Source organism: Diabrotica virgifera, chromosome 6 (assembly GCF_917563875.1).
Source record: "Diabrotica virgifera virgifera chromosome 6, PGI_DIABVI_V3a".
Lineage (NCBI taxonomy): Eukaryota > Metazoa > Arthropoda > Insecta > Coleoptera > Chrysomelidae > Diabrotica > Diabrotica virgifera.
The window spans coordinates 50,515,423-50,539,516 of record NC_065448.1 but is presented as its reverse complement, the minus strand read 5'-3'; the positions used below and the strand labels follow the sequence as shown (position 1 = coordinate 50,539,516).

At 34.4% G+C, this 24,094-nt stretch overlaps 1 protein-coding gene across 3 annotated transcripts in view; it reads left to right on the top strand.

Moving 5' to 3' along the window:
• Positions 1 to 20,354, top strand: part of LOC126886960 (dentin sialophosphoprotein) — a 484,697-nt gene extending 464,343 nt beyond the window's left edge. For 2 of the 3 annotated variants that reach the window (XM_050654147.1, XM_050654148.1), the window contains exon 8: positions 19,983 to 20,354. In XM_050654147.1, the coding sequence (XP_050510104.1) occupies positions 19,983 to 20,197 (215 nt within the window). In that variant the 3' untranslated portion in view covers positions 20,198 to 20,354. The remainder of the gene's footprint in view (positions 1 to 19,982) is intronic. The other variant, XR_007698843.1, reaches the window with a different exon arrangement.
• Positions 20,355 to 24,094: the final 3,740 nt, after the last annotated feature.

The following is a 24,094-nucleotide window of genomic DNA, read 5'->3' as shown; positions in this document are numbered from 1 at the left end:
TATTTGTTTCACATTCACAACTAAATACAGTTATCTTACTTTTGACACAGTTTATAAAGAGAAAATTTTCCTCCTTGGTTGTTTTTTGAGCACAGCTCTTCACAAATTCTTGAACCTCATTAATATTGGAAGGAAGTCCACCAGGCATCATTTTCGTCGATAATTGTATATATATATATTTTTTTATGTAACAGACATCAATCGTAGTAATTGTTTCAGACAAATTAGCTGCAAGCTCTTGGCGAATGATTTTTGGCGGTTTTTCAGTATATTCTCTTCGGCTTTACGTTTACAAGAGTTAGAAACAATTTTTCGATCTATCTTCTGCAGATCTGGTTCATGATTATGTTGTAGTCTACTTCTAGTTATTGTAAAATTTACCCCAATAGTATTCAATTTCGCACTAAAAGTTATTTTATTGCCTCCAGAACACTTCTTCACTTTCTAAAACTTTCACCTTATAAAAAATAAAATTTTCAAATACCGCGATTACTTTCTATTAAAAGTATTAAACATGCCATTTTTGTCAAAATTCCAATTATGACTAAAAATAAAATACTATAAAATTAATTAATTAATTATTTTAGGTACCTACTGTAATTTTATAGTAGATAAATAATTTTCTTGAATGCCTTTTAGTAAAATCTACCTGAAACAACTAGGTCTGGATCCCGCGTATGAAAAAAAAGTTGATTAATAGCAAGCTGAAAATTTGTTAATAGCTTAAGGGTGGCTAGTAAGATAAACTTTGATATATGGGAACACTGGAACAGGGGCAGTTTTAATTGTGGAACAGGTTAAAAATTTGGAACGGTCACACCACGAAAACGGCACATTTGTTTTGTCCGACAGAACAGACTTAAACTCTTCGAACAGAGATTAAACTCTCATGCAAAAATCAGACTGCTATTTATCACCAAATGGGCGTTTTAATGAGTGGAACATTTAGAATATGTCAAATGACAGGAATTATGACAGGTGATAAATAGCAGTCTGATTTTTGCATGAGAGTTTAATCTCTGTTCGGAGAGTTTAAGTATGTTCTGTCGGACAAAATAAATGTGCCGTTTTCGTGGTGTGACCGTTCCAAACTTTTTAACCTGTTCCACAATTAAAACTGCCCCTGTTCCAGTGTTCCCATATATCAAAGTTTATCCGACTAGACATCCTTAAGCTATTAACAAATTTTCAGCTTGCTATTAATCAACTTTTTTTTCATACGCGGGATCCAGACCTAAACCATTTCAGTTTTGGTGAGGAAAATACCTGTCGGATTATGACATACCCTTCCAAACTCAGGTATAAGATTATTTTGGTGAGGAAATTACACCCGCCGCCGCCCGCCGGTAAATTTGGTATAGTCGCAGAAATCGTGTATGTGATACCTATAACAATTGACGCGTATTGAGAAGTCGTGCTCGCATATTTAGTTCCGTTCTTGATGTCATTTCCGGTTAAAAAGTTATGACTTGTGTTGATCTGGGGTAATAAATTCAGTCGAAGATAGGATTCGTTTTTATAAGACATTTATTTTAAAACCAAACATACAAAAGATAAGATAATTACTTATTAATATTATCAAAACATATTTACAATATACATATCGGACTTTCGTAAATCTCAGGTCGACGTGACGATATTTAATGATAATGACATGAATAATGATATTAAACGACGATCGAGTGGATTAGGAATCGCAGTTATTTGTGAAACGTGAAATAGATATATGACAATGATATTGAATCACTCTATCTATAGTCCATTAAACTTAATCTAAAAAAGAACGAAATCATTATATTATTGGAGATTTTAACGAGAAAATTGGTCAAGGACGAAGATCTGACCTGGTAGGTGAATATGGACTAGGGGAGAGCAATGAAAGAGGCGATAGACTATACCAGTTCTGTCAAGAAAATGACATGATAATCGCAAATACATGGTTCAAATTACATAAAAGAAGATTATACACATGGATGGGACCAGGAGGTAACTCACTTCATGTAATTAGAAATCAGATAGATTATATTCTAGTAAACAAGAGATTTAAGAATGGTGTCAAGAGATCAACGACATAGTCTGATGAAGATATCGGTTCAGACCATAACCCTCTAATAGCTGACATCCAAGTGAAGCTCAAAAAAGTCGAAGAAATATCTCAGCATCCAACAAAACACCACAATTACATACATATCTCAGCATTCAACAAAACGCTAATAGAAAATGACCTGAATAATCAGCTAAAGAATTCAACAAATAAAAACAAAACAGAAATATGGAACACGTTTAAAGATCTTACCTGGAAAGTAACGGAAAAATATACAACAGCGATGCAGAGGCACAAAAAACAACAATGGATGACTGATGAAATCCTGGAATTAATGAAGCAGAGGAGAAAACTGAAAGATAACAAGACAGAATACAAAGAAAAACAGAAACTAATTAAACAAAAAATAAAGGTAGCTGAAGAAAAATGGATGGAGCATAAATGCAAGGAATTAGAAAAGTTGAATGAAAAACATGATACGTTTAACATGTTTAAAAAAGTTAGAGAAGTAGCTGGTCTTGATCATAAGAAAACTCCACATACTATAACCGATTCGTCGGGAAAAATGATAATAGACGAACACGAAATTCGAACTACCTGGTATATTTATATAAATGAGCTGTATAATGATGATAGACCCGAAGAACTGGAGACTTTAGATGAAGGTGAAGGACCAGAAATACTAAAATCAGAAATGCTATAAAATTGGCAAAAAACAAGAAATCCGGTGGTCCTGACAACATACCTACAGAAATGTTAAAGCTCATAAATGAGGAAAACATTGGAATACTAGTCAAACTTTTCAATGATGTTTATTCGACTGGTGATATCCCTGAAGATTGGTTAAAGTCCGAATTCATAACCCTACCAAAAAACAACGTCCGAAAAACTGTAGCGATTATAGAATGATAAGCCTTTGAGCTACACTTTGAAAATCTTTCTACGTATCATCCACATGGCTTCAGAAATAGACTGGGAACCCGGGACGCACTCTTTGCACTAAATGTGTTATTGCAGAAATGCCGAGATCAAAGGAAAGACGTCTTTGCTGTATTTATTGACTATGAGAAGGCCTTTGATTGAGTACAACATCACAAATTAATTAAAATATTAAAGGATAAAGGAGTTGATAGTCAAGAAGTACGAATCATAGAAAAATTATACTGGCGTCAAACAACGACAGCTTGCATAAATGGAAAATCAACATAAATATGCAAAATACAAAGAGGTATCAGACAGGGTTGTATACTGTATGTATGTATGTATCGGTTTTAGAACGTCTTTCGACGTTGTCCGATGCCTAACTTCCACGTCCTTCTATCATCCCATGCCATCTCTAAGATCCCTTGTACTCATTGCTTTGGTTACCCCTTCTTTCCATGTCTTTTTGGGTCTTCCTCGTTTTGTGCGGTTTGGTGGTACCCACTGCATGATCTTTTTGGGCAATCTTGTGTCTTCCATTCTTTGAACATGACCATACCAAATCAACTGTTTCCTCTCAATGTCTGTTGTTAAGTAACCATCTATTCCAATTTGTCGTCTTACTTCCTCATTTCGAAGTGTTTCCCTACGGGATATACCTAACGATCTTCTAAACACATCCATTTCTACAGCTTCTAATTTTTTCCTGTTGTTCTCGGTTATTCTCCAAGTTTCTGCTCCGTAAAGTAGGCTGCTTTTAATAAGTGTTTCATAGATATTGTATTTTCGCTGTATTCCTATTTCGGAGCTCCAAAGTATTCCATTTAGGCAGCCAATTGTTCTTCTAGTTTGTGTTACCCTTTTCTTTATTTCCTCATCGTCTTTTTCCGTTCTATCGAAGATTACTCCCAGGTACGTGTATTCACTACAGGATGTGATTTGTTCATTGTCCTCTAGTTCGATATTGGATAGCTCAGCTCCTATGGGTAGGTATTTAGTTTTTTCCACATTAATTTCCAAGCCCCACTGTTCATATTCCTCCTTTAGTTTTCTTGCCATATACTGTAGGTCGTCTTTATCATTAGCTATGATGACTTGGTCATCAGCAAATTGTAAGGTATGTAAACAAACCTCTCCGAGGTCTATACCCATACCGTGGCATTTACGTTTCCACTGGTTTAGTGCTTTTGCAACATATATCTTGAACAAAGTTGGTGAAATACAGCAGTCCTGGCGCAGACCCTTGTTAACTATGAACTTTTTAGATAGTGTGTTGCCAATTTTTACTTGTGATGTAGAATTTTCATATAGATTTTTTAAGGCTTTGACTAGAGTGTAGCTGATGTTAGTTTCTTGTAGTGATTTTCACAATTTAGTGACAGGAACGCTGTGGTATGCTTTACGGAGGTCAACAAACATGAGATGGGTCTCTTGATTGGTTGCTGATTTTTTTTTCAATTAATTGTTTTGGGCAGAAGACATTATCTGTGCAAGTCCTTCCAGCGCGGAAACCAGCCTGTTCTTCTTCTTCTTGTTCCCTATACTCCATCTCAATGAGATTTCTAAGAATGCGCCCGTACACCCGGCTTAGTGTACTAGTTATCGATATTCCTCTGTCATTTGAGCAATCCAACTTATTTCCTTTTTTATGAATGGAAGAAATATAAGCTACTTTCCATAAACTGGGTGGTGTGACACCGTTTATATATTTGTTCATACACCAAGTAAGTACTTGAAAGAGTTTATCTGTGCCACATTTTATTAATTCGGCAGGAATATTTTCTGGCCCTGGAGCTCTACCATTTTTTAGTTCATTTACAGCTTTCTTCACCATATCAACTCCCACCACTATCTCTTCGCCTTCAACGAATACTTCTGTTGGTGATTGTGTGGTATATTCGGCTCTACTTTCTGTTAGCAAACTCTCGTAGTATTCTTTCCATTTTTCTGTTGATATTAACTGAACAGAAGTAGTATTTCTTTCTGTGTTCTTTATTTTGTTTAAAAATTTCCATGTGTCTGAACACTTCCTTCCGCCTATGTAAGTGTTGATCTCTTGGCATTTCCTACCCCACATTTCTTTTTTTTTGACGCTGTTACTGCTCTTCTTGTTGTTCTGCGTAGGTCCAAATATTTGTCTTTGTCTACTTGATGTTTAGTACTTAGCCACCGTGCGTACGCTTTCTTTTTCTCCATTATTAGGTTTTGTATGTCTTCGGTCCACCATAGCTTTTTACTGTGGCGCTCGGATTTTAAACTAAGCGCTTCTTTTGCGGCTGTTTGCATACTGTCTATTATATTTACGTACACTTCTTCCACGGATACATTTTGGATTATATCTTCTAATTTTTCATTTAGTCTTCGTTGATATAGTGTTCTCGTACTTTCATGTTGTAAGCTGTCCAGGTTGTAATTTGTTGTGTTAAAAATTTCTGTGGCTTCAGGTGGTTCTTTTGTTTTCTTGGATCTAAACGGAAAAACTATTTCGGACTTTACCATAAAGTGATCCGAATCACATGATACTCCTCTATATACTCTTGTATCCATTACTTGTAATGTTGTATTTTGTTTTGTAATCACGTAATCTATGATCGATTTTAAATTTCTGGTTACCTGAATCCATGTATATTTGTGTATCTCCTTGTGTTTAAAAAAACCGTTTGTTATTTTTAGCTGATGGTTTTCGCATATTTGAATTAATCTTTCACCATTGTCATTTTGGGTTATTTCTCCATGTGGACCTACCACTTTGTTGTTTACTTTCTGTCCGACTCTACTATTCAGATCTCCTGCTATGATCACTTCCCTAGTACTTCCAAGAGTTCGTCTTTAATAACATAAGGCTGATCATCAGAGACTGCATATATACCGAGAATAGTGACAGGTTTTTGGTTAATTGCCATGTTGATTCTTATGATATTTTCATCTACGGCTTCAAAATCTGTTATTTTGCGTTGATGTTTTTTATGTATCATTACGGATACACCTCTTTTTGCTCGCTGATGTTTCTCAACCCCACTATATATAAATATGTACATAGTTCTTCAATATCTCTATACCACATCCTTTCTTCTTTGTTTCAGTCAAGATAACTATGTCCATGTTCAATTTGGTAATTTCTTGGATGACTTCTTCCACCTTTCCGCTAATGCTCTGTACATTCCAAGTGCCGATGTTCATTGTCCATTTTCGTAGCTGTTGTCGTTGTCTGTTTAATCCATCCGAAGCTCCGAGGCAACTTTTAGGCTTTTTGGTAAATGCGGTTTTTTTACAAGTGACAGGGAACCAACTTGACGTCTCAACCCCCAACCTGGAGGACCAGGTAATTCTTTGTTTAAGGTATTCTTCGTTTATACTGGTTGTCTTTCAGGACTCTGGAAACCGAGGCAACTTTTAGGCTTTTTGGTAAATGCGGTTTTTTACAAGTGACAGGGAACCAACTTGACGTCTCAACCCCCAACCTGGAGGACCAGGTAATTTTTTGTTTAAGGTATTCTTCCTTTAGACTGGTTGTCTTTCAGGACTCTGGAGACCAGTCTTCCCCTTTAGGAGTGCGTGTCTGGTTTGGACGTTCTGAACGCAGTTTGATAGGTTGCGCGACATATACATGCCCCGCTTCCCCCACGCCTAGACGGCCCTTGCCACTCACCCAGGGACAAAAGGACTCCAATCTCACGCGGGGTGAGTTGGAGGTGGGTATCGGGGTTTGGTCGTTGAGGGTTAGGTGTCGACAGGATTTCAAGGAAGAGGACAGCGGAATGCTGCTCCTATTAGTCGCCTTTTACGATCAAGTCAGTAGATACTGTGGGTGAATTCTACTTGGGCGGCCCGCATCCCACACGGGGTCTCAGGGAGGTTGTATACTGTCCCCACTGTTATTCAATGTATATTCAGATGGAATATTTAAGGAAGCGCTGAATAATTTGGAATGGGGTGTGAAAGTTAATGGAATTCTGATAAGTACAATCAGATATGCAGACGATACAGTTATTTTATGTGATGATATGAATGGATTACAACACCTTTTAAATGCCATTGACACAGTGGGAAGAGAATTTGGCCTAAACATAAACTGTTCAAAAACAAAATACATGGTATTCAGCCGTTTGGCCCATCAAGATTCACGGTTATATGTTGATTTGATAGACATATAATTCAAAGAGTACCCAGTTTTAAATATCTTGGTTGCCATATTACTGAACAACTAGGTCCAGATAAAGAGATAAAATGTAGAATCGAGATAGCCCGGACATTTTTAAAAATGAGGTCATTCTTCTGTAATGATAACTTGCAACTTCAACTTCGAAAGCGCATGATTAAATGTTACATTTGGTAAGTCCTCTTGTATGGTGTCAAAACATTGACATTAAAAATATCCACCATTAATCGTTTGAAGGCTTTTGAAATGTGGCTGCACAGACGTACACTAAAAATACGATGGACGGTTATGCTGACAAATGTGGCAGTCCTTAAGAGAGCAAATGCTGCCCGCGAGCTGCTTGATAACATCAAATATAGAAAGATGGCCTATTTTGGACACGTAGTAAGGGGAGACCGGTATAATATTCTTCAACTTATTATGATGGGTAAAATCGAAGGATGCAGAGGAATTGGTAGAAAGCAGGCCTCTTGGTTGAAGAATATCCGAGAGTGGACAGGAATAAAGAAAGCAGAACAACTATTTAGAATAGCTCGAGACAGAGACAGTGTCGCAATGTTAATCGCCAACGTCAAGGGGACTTAATAGGGCACGTTAAGAATAAGAAATAGATATATGAGGAGAGGAAATCTAGCTCAACTCGCCAGAAGATAAGACATGTAAGGATCTCCGCTCAGCTCGTGTATTTTTGGATCGGTTTGTGATCAGTCGAATTAATTCAGCTCGCCAAGACGATGGGGTTCGGAAGATTTAGGAATATGGTTGGGATACGTTTGACTCACTTACTATACCTGGTTGGTTATTCTCAGTTCAGCACACAGAGAATAATCAAATGGATTTCCGATTCGTCTTTTATACTCTCAAAGACGGTATAAAACACGTTTTAAGTAATACAAAGGCGTACTCCAGATGATAAAATTGTATTATCGTCACAGACTGAAAGTTTTGCAAAAATTACTAAAAATTAGTGAAATCGTATATCAAGCATCCAAAATTACACGAAGAGTTCAAATGTCAGCTTCCTTCTTCTTCCGATCACGATGGGTGAAAACGAACAAGTCTATAATAATTTCTTGTTACGGTTTTAAACAAAAGACAATCTTAGTAAAAGCATATTCCCCTTATTAGTGGAGTCACTGAAGGTCGATATGAGCTATTACCTCCGATTTCGTTGAACCTCCATCGATTTGCATGAAAATTGGTGAGTGGTTAGAGGATGTCTCAAGGAACAAAGGTGGCATGGTGCCAATTTGCGCTTTTACCCTGGGGGTGGATGCCACCCCTTCTCGGGGGTGAAAATTGTTTTATTAAAAAGAACCCTATAATTCGATAGAGGGACAAATTTCAAGCAAAATTTGTTATATAAAGTTATTAATATAAATCAAAAGTTTTTGAGTTATTAAAGATCAAAAATTTTAATTTTTCTTGAGGAAAATGCATGTTTTTAACCAATTTTTCAGCAATAACTCAAAAAGTGTAAGTTTTTACAAAAAAGTTTATTATCAAAATTAAAGCTAATAAAAAATTAAATAAATCCCTTACTAGAAAAGCCTTTTAATGTTAACTAAAAGTGAGTTATAGGTAACTGAATGTATATTTTTTTCGGCGAGTAAAAAACTCTAAGTATTCAAGCTGAAATAACGGGAAATGGATGCATTTTATAACATAAACTTATTAAACATTTGTCAAAGTACTTAAAAATATCTATCAAATGAGCCCCCTAACATGTTGATAGCGTTAAAATTTATGCTCAAAATTTTTTTTCAAAATTTATCTTTTAAAAATTTTTCCAAAAAATGTTATTGTTTTTTTTTAATAACTCCGTTACGTCTTTTATGTGTTTACTCCGTTCGTGTGTACGATATCAGATTCATCTAAAAACTATTTAAAAGTTAATTCCAAGTGCTATTTAAGCTCTTGGAGCTTAAGAAGCTATGAACCCAATCTTCTAAACCCCTAACTTTTTAAAAAAATAAAAGGTTAAATGACCCCGGTTGCATGGTTCCCACAGCAAAATTTAAGATTTAAACGTTTTTATCTCAGTTATTTTTTACCCTATAGAAATAGTAAAACAGGTAAAATATTTGGCACAGAAAAAACTAAAATTTGGTTATATACAGGGTGTCCAGAAACTCTACCGACAAATGAAGACAGGAGATTCTTCAGATAATTTTAAGATAATTTAACCCAATTCACTTAGTCCAAAAATGCTTCCTAAGGGAGCTAGAGCTCTTTGAAGATGGCGTCTTGTAATTAGTTTTTCTTAAATACCTCCAGAACGCTTCTATTTAGAAAAACAAAAATTAGTACGCGTATTTATCTACAAGATATAAATCTAATCCATCCATTGCAAATTTCTAGTACCTATCATAGGCGTCCGTTTTGGGTAGGGCAACGGATATTTTATCGCATAACTTTTTATCTTTAACTTTTATGCATTTCTGACACTGGATTATGAAATTCTGAAGTATTCTAGTACTAAAAGATACTCTTGTTTTAAATCGGTAGGACACACCGTTTTCTAGAAAAATCGATTTTAAAAATTTTTCGCTTTTTAAATAAAAAAAATTCAAAAAAAAACTGTTTAGAAAGACGAAAACTGGTACATTTATGTATATTCCAGAGATAAATCGATTTCATTAATTGCGAATTTCTATTACTGGTCATAGGCGTCCGTTTTGGGTAGGTCAACAGTTATTTTATAGCATAACTTTTTTGTCTTGAATTTTTGAGCATTTTTGACACTAGATTATTAAATTATGAGGTATTCGAGTACTAAAACTTACTCTTACTTTATGTTGGTAAAATACTTATTTTTTTGTTGAAAAGATCTTTCAATTTTTTTTCAAATTCCAAAAACGAAAAACTTTCAAATCGATTTTTCTAGAAAACGGTGTGTCCTACCGACTTAAAATAAGAGGACCTTTTAGTACTAGAATACCTTACAATTTAATAATCCGGTGTCAAAAATGCATAAAAGTTAAGGACAAAAAAGTTATGCGATAAAATACCCGTTGCTCTACCCAAAGCGGACGCCTATGACCGGTACTAGAAATGTGCAATGGATGGAATCGATTCATCTCTGAAAAGTAAATATGCATACCAATTTTCGTTTTTCTAAATAAAAGCGTTCTGGAGGTATTTAAGAAAAACTAATTTCATGGCGCCATCTTCAAAGTGCTCTAGCTCCCTTAAGAAGCATTTATTTTCGGACTAGGTGAATTGGGTTAAATTGTCTTAAAATTATCTGAAAAATCTCCTGTCTTCGTTTGTCGGTAGAGTTTCTGGACACCCTGTATAATTGTTTACGTATATTGAGTATTTTTGGAGTTATTATCAAAAGAATGAGAATTACAATAATTTTAAAAATTATGATTTTTTTAAATTATATCTTTTCTTTCCAAAAATATGCATTCAAAACCGGTCAAAATTATCGAAAACATTATTTATGCTAATATAAAGAAGTTCTTGTACGGATTACTATAAATTTTAATTTTTGTGGAAATTTCGTATGTTTTATTTTTCACTTTTTCCTAAGAAATTCGAAACGGTTCTTTTATTTTCATTATAACTTGCTTAACCTTTAACTACCCACGCATCAAGTTATAACATAACTACACGCGTGGCGTACTTTATACGCCACAAGAAAATACACTTAAAACAGCGGATTTGTTTATTTTTTTTTAAATACACTTAGTTGTTTGTTACAAACCTTATTCGGCATCAGTGACTACTTGGGAGTTCCTTCTCAGTAAGCCAATTGGGATTTGTAACTGGAATCATGGAATAGCTGGATTCCATGATAAATAAAATTACTAATAAAAAATTTTTTGAAATGTGATTTTTTACAGGAGAAAAAGTATTGTTTATAAAGAAAAATATATTTTGTGCCATATTGACTAAAAAACAATTGAAATATGTACTTATATTACTACTTAGATTAATATAATCGTGGTGTATATTGTCCACCACCGGAAACAACAAATAATAAACTGTAAATTACGATCTTCCCAGAACGCCGATTATAACGAAACTAAAACCAAATTGTAAAGCACATTCCAGTGATAGGTTAGAGAGATAAACAAGGTCAAAAATTAAATGTTTAAATATATTTGCAGTAGAATTCTTATATCTGGCGTACAAAATACGCCAGCGCGTGTAGTTAAAGGTTAATTTTGATGCTATTACCTTGTTCTGAAGCTCATTTGATAGGTATTCCGAAGTACTTTGACAAATGTTTTGCAGGAATATTTTATACATTGCATCGTTTTCCCGTTATTTAAGTTTGAATACTTAGATTTGAGTACTCGTCGAAAAAAATACACATTCAATTGCCAATAACTCACTTTGAACTAACATTAGTTTAGTTCTTTATGGGATGAATGTATTAAATGTTTTATTATCTTCAATTTCAGTAATAATAACTTTTTTGTAAAAGCTTATATTTTTTGATTTATACGTGAAAAACCGATTTAAAACATGCATTTTTTTACGAAAAAATAAAATCTTTGGTCTCTAATAACTCAAAAAGTGTTGATTTATTTTAATAACTTTATATAACAAATTTTGCTTATAATTTGTCCCTCTATGGACTTATGGCATTATTTTTAATAAAATAATTTTCACCCCCGAGAAGGGGTGGCATCCACCCCCAGGGTAAAAGCGCAAGTTGGCATCATGTCACCTTTGTTCCTTGAGGTATTCTCTAATTACTCACCAATTTTCATGAAAATCGATGGAGGTTCAACGAAATCGGAGGTGAGAACCTTCAGTGACTGCACTTACTGTTTATGTGAGTGATATAATATTTTCTTCTTCTTCTTCTTCAGCCTGTTTACATTCACTCCTGAACAAAGGACACCCCATGAGTTCTCCATTCTTCTGTTTTTTGCTATTTGGTGCCAATTTCTCCCCACTTTTGCTTTGATGTCGTCTAGCCATCGGTTTTGTGGTCTTCCTCTACTATAACTGTGCTCGCGTGGTCTCCAATGTACCTACTTACATTTAATTTGCAAATGATATGAAATACAATATTTTACGGTTTCGAATATAAAATATTCTTTTCAAATTGTTTAGTATTGTAACGCAACTGGGCCTCGATTTTTGACCCTTCGCTTCGTTATCGAACTTACTCGCTTCGTATACTAAACAGATACGAAGCAAATGCGTTCGATAACGAAGCGAAGGGTCAAAAATCGAGGCCCTGCATAGCTGTTTCTATTTTCTACGTGATAAAATATTTCGTAGAACTTCTCGCCACTTTATTTGAAACCAGCTGTACATTCCGTTATTAGTACTTGTTGAGGTTGAAGTCTAGCAAGCCATTATGTTCATGTTTATCGTCTAACTAAGAAGTTTAAAAACTGCAATTCTATCCGAAATGGGTCAAACTAAGTTACTACTATACGTCTTTGTTAACTATTACGCATACATCGATTTATATAACTTTATACATGCTCTGTACATTCGAATTGTCTATAGTTAGTACTATTTTTATACTTTTGGTGTTGTTTTTTTCTTATTACGGATTCAGTCCCTCTTAAAATTATGAGATATAAAATGTATAAACTAATACAACTATAAGAGTGAATGCATAATTGAAGGCAGAACAAAAAAGAACAGATACTCAGAAGCTTGGAGGTTCATTCGAAATCTAAGAAATGAAAACAGAAATAATACAAACCTTCAAATGATTGATTTAAAGAAATGGAAAACCCACTACAAAGAAGAACTTCAAGAAAATAGACAGGAATACATAAATACATCACCAAAGCACTACAATTTAAATTGGCAAGTCGTAGAATTAAATGACGAATTCGTTGAGAGAATGAGTAAATCACTAAAAAAATAAAAAAGCATGTGGTCCAGTAGGAATCCCAGCAGAACTTATAAAAAATGGAACTGCAAAATTGATCAAACTAATAACCTTAATTTTCGACAACTACACAAATGGAGAAAACATACCAGAAAATTGGAAAACAGGATGGATAACCCCAATATACAAAAAGGGTAACAAGGAAGACTGCAAGAACTATCGCTGTATTACTGTAACCAGTACCTTTAGCAGATTATATGGAAAAACTTTAAAAACTCTAATAGAAAATGAATATGCACCTTTAGAGATCGAACAACAAGCAGGATTCCGAGCAGGAAGATCCTGTATCGACCACATCTTCACACTCAACCAACTCAACGAAAAAAAAGTAGCCAGAGACAGAGAAATACATCTACTATTCGTCGATCTAACTAAGGCATATGATACCGTACCACTTCGTGAATATTATTTCTATTATATTATAATTATAATTCGTCCTGGAAAAATTCCCTATTAATATAACTTTAATAAAAGCAGTGCAAAAATTCTATAACAACATAAAAACATGCAAACATAAAAATCAACAACAGATTATCCGATAGCTTCATGGTGAATAAGGGACTACGACAGGGATGCAGCTTATCTCCAACACTGTTTAAAAGCTATATAAATGAGGTCTTGAATAAGAGGCGGAAATCGTGTTCTGGAATGGGGATACAGCTAAACGACGACTCAACACTATACACACTGCATTTTGCTGATGATCAGGTGGTGATTGCTCAGGATAAAGATGATCTAATATTTATAACAAACCGGCTGTTTCGAGAATTCAAAAAAATGGTCCTATACATTAATATAGAGAAACCCAAATATATGTGTATATAAGGACAGAAAAATGAGTTACAACTAGAGGATGATATGATTATCGAGCCAAGCTCTGATTATGTATACCTTGGAACGAGAATTCAACAAAGTGGAAGGACAGAATTCGAAATAGAGGAAAGAATTATGAAAGGAAAGAAGGTACTAGGAGCTTCGAACTCATTACTTTGGTCAAAAACCATATCAAAAGAAAAGAAAACACAGCTATATAATAGCATCCTTAAAAGCGTGGTACTGTATGGATGTGAAACCTAGCAACTGAATAAGCGAACAGAACAGAAGTTGTTTGCACTGGAAATTAACCTCTGGTAAAGATCAGCCTGCATCTCCAGAGTCTCACATATAACGAATGAACGGAAACGAGACATTATGAGTAGAAAAACAAACATAATAGAAGAAGTCCAACAAAAACAACTATGTTGATATGGCCATGTACAAAGAATGGAGGGACATCGACTCCCAAAGCTAATAATGGAATGGCAACCCCCCGGAAAGAAGGAAAAGGGGCAGACCGAAAACAACCTGGATAAGTGGAATCCAGAAAACCATGTCTGAAAGATCTCCGACCAGGAGATTGGACAGATCGACGCGGCTGGAGAATAGGAACCGAAAGGCGAAGGACGCTATAAACCGGTGTTATATATTATATAACAAAAAAGTCATGGCTAAGAAACTTACGTCAATGGTATGTAGTTGACACCAGTTTTCTATTCCTAGAAGTATTAAAGCTTGTTACGCACAGAGTAAAATATAATATACAAGGTATACAAATAAGCCTGATAAATATTAAGGTAATTCTATATGAAAAAATAATGACAGTTTGCTCTATAAACATATTATGTCCGCAGATGCTTCGTTTCCGAGATACGGGGGTTCAATTTTTTCTTGCAAACTGAAGATTCATTTATTGCTCTAAAACTAGTTGAGATAAGCTAAGGAAATCTGGTGGGTTTTAAGAGGTACTTATTACGCAATTTTGTATTCACCATTTGCGCGCATACAGGTAATGGTCTGAAATTTGTTTAAAGGAAAAAATTTATGATATTTCAAAATAAAAATCATTTTTGTATTCCTCGTTCAATTTGTAACAAAAAATCTATCTTCTCCTTTTTTATACGAAGCTCCTTTTTTATGTAAAAATAAAACATCTTACCGCTTATCTTGTATTCGACAAAATTTCTATAATGAATGTATAGAAACTTAATTCGAATACTTTGTAAGGGTTAAGATATATTTTTTTGCATAAAAACGGCGCGTCGTATGAAAAAAGAAAGTTTTTTTGTTACAATTTGAAGAGAAATTCAAAAATAATTTTTAATTTGAAATATCAAAGTGGCGTACTATTTTTTTTTAACATTTGAGACCATTACCCGTATGTCTTGTGTTTGTAATTCAAAACACGGGCAATATTATAATAAAATAAAAAAAATTGTGCATGGATATTGATAACTCAAGAAGTAGGCTATTACCTCCAAAGAAGCTTAGAAAAAGATTGATAATTTGCTTGCCAGTTTACGAAGAGAATAGGCAAAAAGTGCCAAATCGGCGAATACAGGACAATAAATTTACGTTTATTTCATGTTCCAGTTCTTTAATTAATGCTTAATATGTTTCTATAATAATGACACCAAAACGTTTTTGTAACATCTAAGCAAATATTGTAAACTGTCTATATGAGTCTCCTGTCACTAAAAACCACAAAGTAAGCGATCTTGAAGAGGCCTAGCGTTTCGAAACGTTGTATATTTTCATGCAATTGTATAACCTACTAGTACTAGACGTATTAGTTTTTCAAAGTCTTCTGCAGATATTCGAGTAAATTTTCAAATGAAAACAGTCCATATCTCCCAACAGCGCTGTTTTGTTACGACTTACAAACAACCAATGTCTTTTTGATGATTTTTTTATTTTTTCTATTGGTAATAAATTAAGTCCTTACCACGCTATGAATGAGTTGGGAATTCCAAAAAAACTCATATGTTTCATAAAAATGACAATAGCGAAGATGCTATCAGCAGTAAAAAATTCAAAACGACTCGTCAACCTCATTTGAAAAACTCCCATAGGAGGTTAAAGTAGGGAGATGCGCTGACGTGTCAGCTTTTTAATGTAGCCTTAGAAAAAGTTGTACGAGACGCCATTTTAGATAGCAGGGGAACAATATTTATTAGATCAGTCCAAGTTCTAGCATATGCAGACGACGTGGACGTTATAACAAGAACCAGGGCGAGAACTGCGGAAATCCTAACCGAGCTAGTAGCAGCAGCAGAACGAATAGGGTTACATATAAATCAAAATAAAACCAAATTCATGGCGACTAACACAAACACAAGAGCTGGAAATGTTGACGCAGATCTAATCGTCGGTCGATGGCCAAAACTTCGAAGCGGTTAAAGAGTTCATATATCTAGGGACATCGGTTAACCCCAATAATAACGCATCTGAGGAAATAAAAAGGCAAATAATAATTGCAAACAGGTGTTATCATGGTCTATCGAAGTACTTATCTAACAAACGTCTGTCTCAAAAAACTCGTATAAGGCTGTATAGAACATTGATAGCCACCGTTTTCACACATGGATCAGAGGCATGGACGCTAACTAAAACAGATGAATCAGCTTTATCGGTTTTTGAAAGAAAGGTGCTACGCAAGATATTCGGAGCAGTCTGTGAGAACGGAATATGGAGGCGTAGATATAACTTTGAACTGGAGAATATCTACAAGCATACGTTTGGTGGAAAAGATATTATCACTCTAATTAAGCGAAACCGCCTGCAGTGGGCAGGATATGTAGCCCGGTTCCCTGAATCGAACATGATAAAAAAGATTCTAACAGCTCAACCCGTGGGAATGAGAAGAAGGGGTAGACCAAAGTTGAGGTGGATGGATGGGGTAACACAAGATGCCGAGAAGATGGGAGTCGGCAACCGGAAAATGCAAGCAAGGGACAGAACAGAATGGCGTAGAAATCTTGAGAAGGTCGAGGTCCTCTAAGGGCTGTAGCACCAAGTGTGTAGGTGTGTGTGTGTGAAAAAATGGCTTGGATGCGGGTCCGTTAGCCACAGATTTTTATTATATTTTTACCTCAATTTATTAGTTTTGTTATATTCCCACCTATCTGACTCAAATGACTATATTTGTTTCTTTCAAGTAGTTTATGAGTAATTTAAATATAACTCATAAACTACTTGAAAGAAACAAATGGTGTATGTAAACAAATAATAATAAACAAATGTAAATCATCATCATCTTGGTGCTGTAGCACCAAGATGATGATGATGAATAAATTAAGTAAGAAAAAAACTCCAACATAACCAGATTCTCTGCTTCCATAGTCGAAAGAACACTGAAATAATGAGCAGAATGTAGGAACCCGGCGAATCGAACGAACCCTTCGAATAACCTGAGGATTTCCTTGTTTGTACGCGCTCAGGTCGTTCTGTTCGTTGGGGAGAAAATGCTTTAGTCAGTATTACACACTGTCATCGCCAGTTAACTTGGCGAGACGCACAAACCCAAAATTGCAGAGTGGCTTAGGGGATAAGGGGATGATCATCAGTCTCTGTGACGTTGTGCGTATTCGCTGTCGCCAAGTTAACTGGCGATTGCAGTAGTCCAAGTAATGAAGCTTAAAATAGGACAAAGCCTCGCAATTTTTACAGAATGGATCGATTTGCTTGAAAATTTGAGAGTAAGTAGTAGATAGTCCAAGCATCAAAATCTATATGATGCCGAAAGGCGCTATTACCATGGGGGTGGTTGCCGCCCCATCTCGGGGGTGGAAATTTTTTATTATATTTCGACCGCCAAAGTTGGTAAAAACATTCATTCTAAGTAAAAAACTTTCTATATATTTTTTTTGATAAAACTAACAGTTTTCGATTTATTCGCTATCGAAAGTGTTAGTTTTATACCGAAAAAATCATGTTTTTAATAAGTTTTCTGCTAATAACTCCAAAAGTTTTCGTTTTATCAAATAGTTATTTTCCTAACTAGTGCGGAAAGTGATACTTTCACGCACGAGACTGCCGTTGACCCGAACGACGCGATAGCGGAGTTCGGGCAAGCAGTCGAGTGCAGGGAAGACAATTTCCGCATGAGTTAGGAACAATATTTTTTCTAGGGCCGTACGTTTGGAAAAAAGCCACAAAAAATAGAGTTATATCAATTTTTATTTAGAAGTGAAAATACACAAATTAATTCTTTGACAAGGTTGTCAAAACCAAACTTTCAATATAATGGGTTACCACGACGACGATATTGGTTTCGATGACGACGATTCAAAACCATTTTAATTGCCTACTGATCTGACTTTTAAATATTATGTCAAAATAATTTTATTTCATCGAATTATCGCGCCAATTTCATTAAAACATGAACACTTAAGATAAATTTGAAATAAATTAGTAAATAATATCTAATATTAGTTTATTGCAAGTATTTTATTATATTATAATGCCATATTACAAGGTATATTACTTTCCCGCACGTCGCGCCGTGCGGGAAAATTTACTTTCACGCACGCCGTGCGGGAAAGTGCAACTTTCGAAAACGAAATGCGCGCGTGAAAGTGGCTCTTTCAGCACGCCGTAGAAAAACAATTTTACTTAACAAAAATGTACCCTTAGAAAAAAATAAACAAAGCCGTTTTTTTTTTAATTTTCTCTAAGACCAAGAGTAATCGAGCTATACTTTATTATATGTTTGCTCTTCTTCGTCGAATGCTAAATATTGTAGTTTCAAAGTCAAAAGACGGGAACACCATGCATTTTTCGAGGATAACTACTTATTAAAGCTAATTTAAAGTAATTAAAAATATCTATCTCCAGAAATAAAAAAAAAGTCTCTAGCTCAAAAATTAAGTGACTTATAATGAAAATAATGTCAGTCCCTATTTTTTTCAGCGAACAAGTGATCAGAAGCAACCACCTAATCACCACTCTAATTAAAATTAGTCATTGACCTTGTTTGGTCTTCTTTATTTATGTATTTTTAATAGGTTTTAGAAGTTTGACCGGCTTAGGATGATTAGTTTTAAAAAAAATGGAGATAAAAGAGAATAACGAATTTTTGTGGTTTGGAAAAAAATGGCATTTTCTTCAGAATAGAAAGATTAGCATCACAGATACGAAAAATATTTAAATATGGAATTGTAGCTTAGTTAATTCCCAAGAACTTGATTTGCAAAAAATTTTTCTACTGCCAAAATTGAGTAAGCTATTGACAATTAAAACTTGTAATAACATGCAAAAATCACCTTTACCAACCCTTTCAATGTCACCTCTTTCTGTGACTGAGAATTTCAAAATGATTTAATATTAACAGCCTTATAGATCTTGTAGAAACCTACAAAATTCTTTTTTACCGAACTTAAGATAAAAAATAAAAAGTCACGGTTAAAAAATCAACATATTTTTTGAGAAAAAAAGGAGAAATCCAATTGGAAGCATAATAATGCAAGTTGGCGGTATTTTTAGTCATCGGCCTTATTCATTCTTCTTTATTTATGTATTATTAATAGATTCTGGAAGCTTGACTGGTCTAGAATGATTAGTTTTCAAAAAAATGGAATTTGGTAAAAAATGTCATTCTCTTCAGAATAGAAAGATTAGCATCAGAGATGCGAAAAAATGTTTAAATATGAAATTGTAGGCTATTTAATTCCCAAGAAATTGGTGTAAAAAAAATTTTTCTACGGCAAAAATTGAGTGAATCGTAAATGAGAATACCATCGAAAAACATTGATTTTTTAAATATAAAACTAACACTTTCGATAGCGAATAAATCGAAAACTATTAATTTTATGAAAAAAATATATAGAACGTTTTTTGCTTAGAATGAATGTTTTTATCAACTTTTGCGGTCAAAATATAATAAAATATTTCCACCTCCAAGATAAAAGCGCCTTTCGGTATCATCTAGATTTTGATCCTTGAACTATCCACCACTTATTCTCAAATTTTCAAATAAATCGATCCATTCTGTAAAAATTACGAGGTGAAAGCTTCGGTTCCTGGACTATATGCACCTTTAGATAAACTCCAGCAATTGATAGTCTACATTCTAGAAGGATAATTCTCTTAAAGGAGAAGAAAATGTTTTAAATTTTTTATTTATTTTTATACCGACTAGATATTTATACTGTGTTCTCTGATTTCAGATAACACTCAACTGGCATCAAACATGACATTCCAAAACAAGGCAGCAATGTCAAATTCCAAAATAAAGACGGCAACCATAACTACAAACGCGAATACGACTCCCGGAAGCCAGTTCCCCTTCGGAACCAGCTCCGATTCAGAGTCTCCTACAGAACCAGTCAGCCAACAAACCGTTGCAATGCTCAGGGCTAGAGTTGTGCCAAGCAAAATATAAAGTAGAGGTTTTCATTGGGTTTTCGTGCATGATATTCTGTTTCCTGTCCCATCCTATTCTGTCCATTCCATAAATAGTGTAGGAAACAGAGGTTGAACCTTGCAAAATGGACACAAGTCCGGTTTTATTTTTTTTCTGGTAGATCAAGGGGTGCTTATTATAAGACTAACTTTTTCTGAAAAAATTTCGCCCCGGAACCCCCTTTTTCACCCCTTTAAAGGGGGTAATTTGTGGTTTTTGCGGAACGTAGCCCTTCCTGTACCTTTTACAAAAAATTTTTTTTATAGAAATATGAAGAGGACTAGATTTTCTATGATTTATTTCCCGACAGCATATGTCTATCATCCACCGTTTAGCGGGGGTGGCGCCCCAAAGTTGACAAGTTTTTAAAAAAGATGTTTTTAAAAAATATATATTTTTCCCTAACTGTAACGGAAATCAGGAAGAAATCCTACGACAAGTATTCACAAATAAGTGACTGATTTTTTGGTATAGGTTTTACTTAAGGATAATTAGCCTATTTTTAATTACAGGGTGTTACATTTTAAAAAACTCCTTTTTATACCATCTGAACCGTTTATGCTAGAGTAAAAAGACTTTCAGCGATTACCCACGTACTGGTGCTATTTACAAATTTGTATAATTTACCCCCATTTTTTCCTCGAAACCACCCCAAAAAAAGAAGAATTAATAAATAAAGTGATTTTCTTGAAATCCTTCACACACAATGCCTTTTATTAATATGCTTCATATATCATTTTGTGCACGTTATTATTATTCATGCATGGACACCAAAAGCGATTTCCTAGTGCAACCCCTGTAGCCAAAAATAAATAAATAAAATGGGGGTTGAAACTTTTTTTTGTTTTTTGCTTTTTGATCCATACGGGCATATGCTTCATCAATAGTGCTTTTTAAAAATATATATCGTTATTGCAACATTCCTGCGGAAACCACCCCTATCCTTGAAAATATACTGCAGAAACTACCCCTATCCCTTGGCGAGCATGTTTTTACGATTTCCTCATTACTTATGCATTCTTTTTAAACAAAACTTATACAAGATTAAAGACCACAATTTACTCTAAAAATTAGGTTCTATTCATTTTTTTCGTATAAGCAACCGTTACGGCACAGTGGCGCCGTAAACTTCGTGATATGCTTTGGCGGGCTCCAGTTTTTGTTTTTTATTTCGCCACTTGTTTGTTTTAATGATAAAGTACTTATGTAAAATAGAACAACACAGTGTAAGCTACAAATTATGACCTATACACATTTTACATTATTTGCCCCCCAAAGCCACAGTGGTGGCCCAAAATCAATTTTTGCATATTTTCGCCACCTACACGCATTTTATTTCATTAATGCTACCTTAATAGCACAATATTTACCCTTAAGTGGTCGCTAAGCAGTGGCGTATCCAGGGAGGGTTGATGGGGGCGATCACCCTCCCTCAAACCAAAAGTGATATTATATTTAAAGATTATAAAATTATTCATGTATTTTTATAGAAATACTTATATTATTATTTTTATAATGATGGCGTACTTTTTATGTTTTAGCGACAGTGGCGGATCCAGCATCGTTAAGGGGGGTGCCAATTGGCTAAATTTCTATAAAAATAAATGAATATTTTTATAATCTTTAAATATAATATCACTTTGGGTGTGAGAGGGGGGGTGATCGCCCCCATCACCCCTCCCTGGTTCCGCCACTGCTTAGCGACCACTTAAGGGTGAATATTGTGCTATTAAGGTAGCATGAATGAAATAAAATGCGTGTAGGTGGCGAAAATATGCAAAAATTGATTTTGGGCCACCACTGTGGCTTTGGGGGGGCAAAGAATGTAAAATGTTTATAGGTCATAATTTGTAGCTTACACTGTGTTGTTTTATTTTACATAAGTACTTTATCAATAAAACAAACAAGTGACGAAATAAAAAACAAAAACTGGAGCCCGCCAAAGCATATCACGAAGTTTACGGCGCCACTGTGCCGTAACGGTTGCTTATACGAAAAAAATGAATAGGACCTAATTTTTAGAGTTAATAGTGATATTTAACCTTGTATAAGTTTTGTTTAAAAATAATTCATAGGTAATGAGAAAATCGTAAAAACATGCTCGCCAAGGGATAGGGGTAGTTTCTGCAGTATATTTTCAAGGATAGGGGTGGTTTCCGCAGGAATGTTGCAATATCCATATATATTTTTGAAAAGCAGAATTGATGAAGCATATGCCCATATGGATCAAAAAGCAAAAAACAAAAAAAAATATTCAACCCCCATTTTATTTATTTTTTTTTGGCTACAGGGGTTGCACTAGGAAATCGCTTTTGATGTCCATGCATGGGTAATAATAACGTGCACAAAATGATATATGAAGCATATTAATAAAGGGCATTGTGTGTGAAGGATTTCAAGAAAATCGCTTTATTTATTAATTATTCTTTTCTTTGGGGTGGTTCCGAGGAAAAAATGGGGGTGAATTATACAAATTTGTAAATAGCACCAGTACGTGGGTAATCTCTGAAAGTCTTTTTACTCTAGCATAAACGGTTCAGATGGTATAAAAAGGGGTTTTTTAAAATGTAACACCCTGTAATTAAAAATAGGGCAATTACCCTTAAGTGAAACCTATACCAAAAAATCAGTCACTGATTTGTGAAAAATTGTCGCAGGACTTTTTCTTAATTTCCGTTACAGTTAGGGAAAAATATATTTTTTTTAAAAACATCTTTTTTAAAAACTTGTCAACTTTGGGGCGCCACCCCCGCTAAACGGTGGATGATAGACATATGCTGTTGGGTAATAAATCATAGAAAATATAGTCATCTTCATATTTCTATAAAAAAATTTTTTTGTAAAAGGTACAGGAATGGCTAGGTTCCGCAAAAACCACAAATTACCCCCTTTAAAGGGGTGAAAAAGGGGGTTCCGGGGCGAAATTTTTTCAGAAAAAGTTAGTCTTATAATAAGCACCCCTTGATCTACCAGAAAAAAAATAAAACCGGACTTGTGTCCATTTTGCAAGGTTCAACCACTGTTTCCTACACTAAAAGGTTTCATTTTGTATTATAGAGATTTTTGAGAAAAATATTTTATTGATGTTGAAATTCCAACTAATAAATTTTTAATACGAATATTGTATACTTTTTTGGTTTTAAATCTTGGATAAAAATGTGTACTTTATTTAAATTTGACAACATTAGTCTAACACATCTTAGTATATATTTTTACATACTCATAAATTAGACGGTCTTATTCAAGTTCTATTTTTTCTTTTCTAAGAATCTTCTAATAGAAATGATATCTTAAAATGATCTATGTATTTTATTTATCCATTGGCACATAGGTAATCGGTAAAGGAGTCATTACTGAAAAACCTAATTGTTTGACTAGATGTACTGTATAATTTTTGGTTTTATTTCAATAAAACGTTTTTTCTTATCAATCACATAGGTTCTCTAATAAGCAATCTCATGATAAATACACTAGTCTAGGCGCCAAATAGAGGTCACCGTGTCCTTTTCAATTCTGATGGACAAACTCAACGGTTTCTTATGGATTTTTAGCTGCTGATTATGAATTTCTAGGGTGGAATTCGATCCGAGTGGTAAAAAAATTATTATAAGCAATTTAATTGTTTATAAATTGTTTATAAGGATCTGGCTCATAAACTAAAAGAGATAAAAAATAATGTTTTAAATAAAATTTGTTCGTTAATAAAAAACGAAGAAAAAAACGTTCACTAAACTTAATTCCAACAATTAGAACTCAAGATATTGTAAAATTAGTGCACAATGCAAATTTCAAATTACAAAATAAGTATTTTTCGAAGCTTTATCGATCGTAACTCGGCTTCTACGCATGCAAATGAGCCTTAGAAGGTCTTATTTT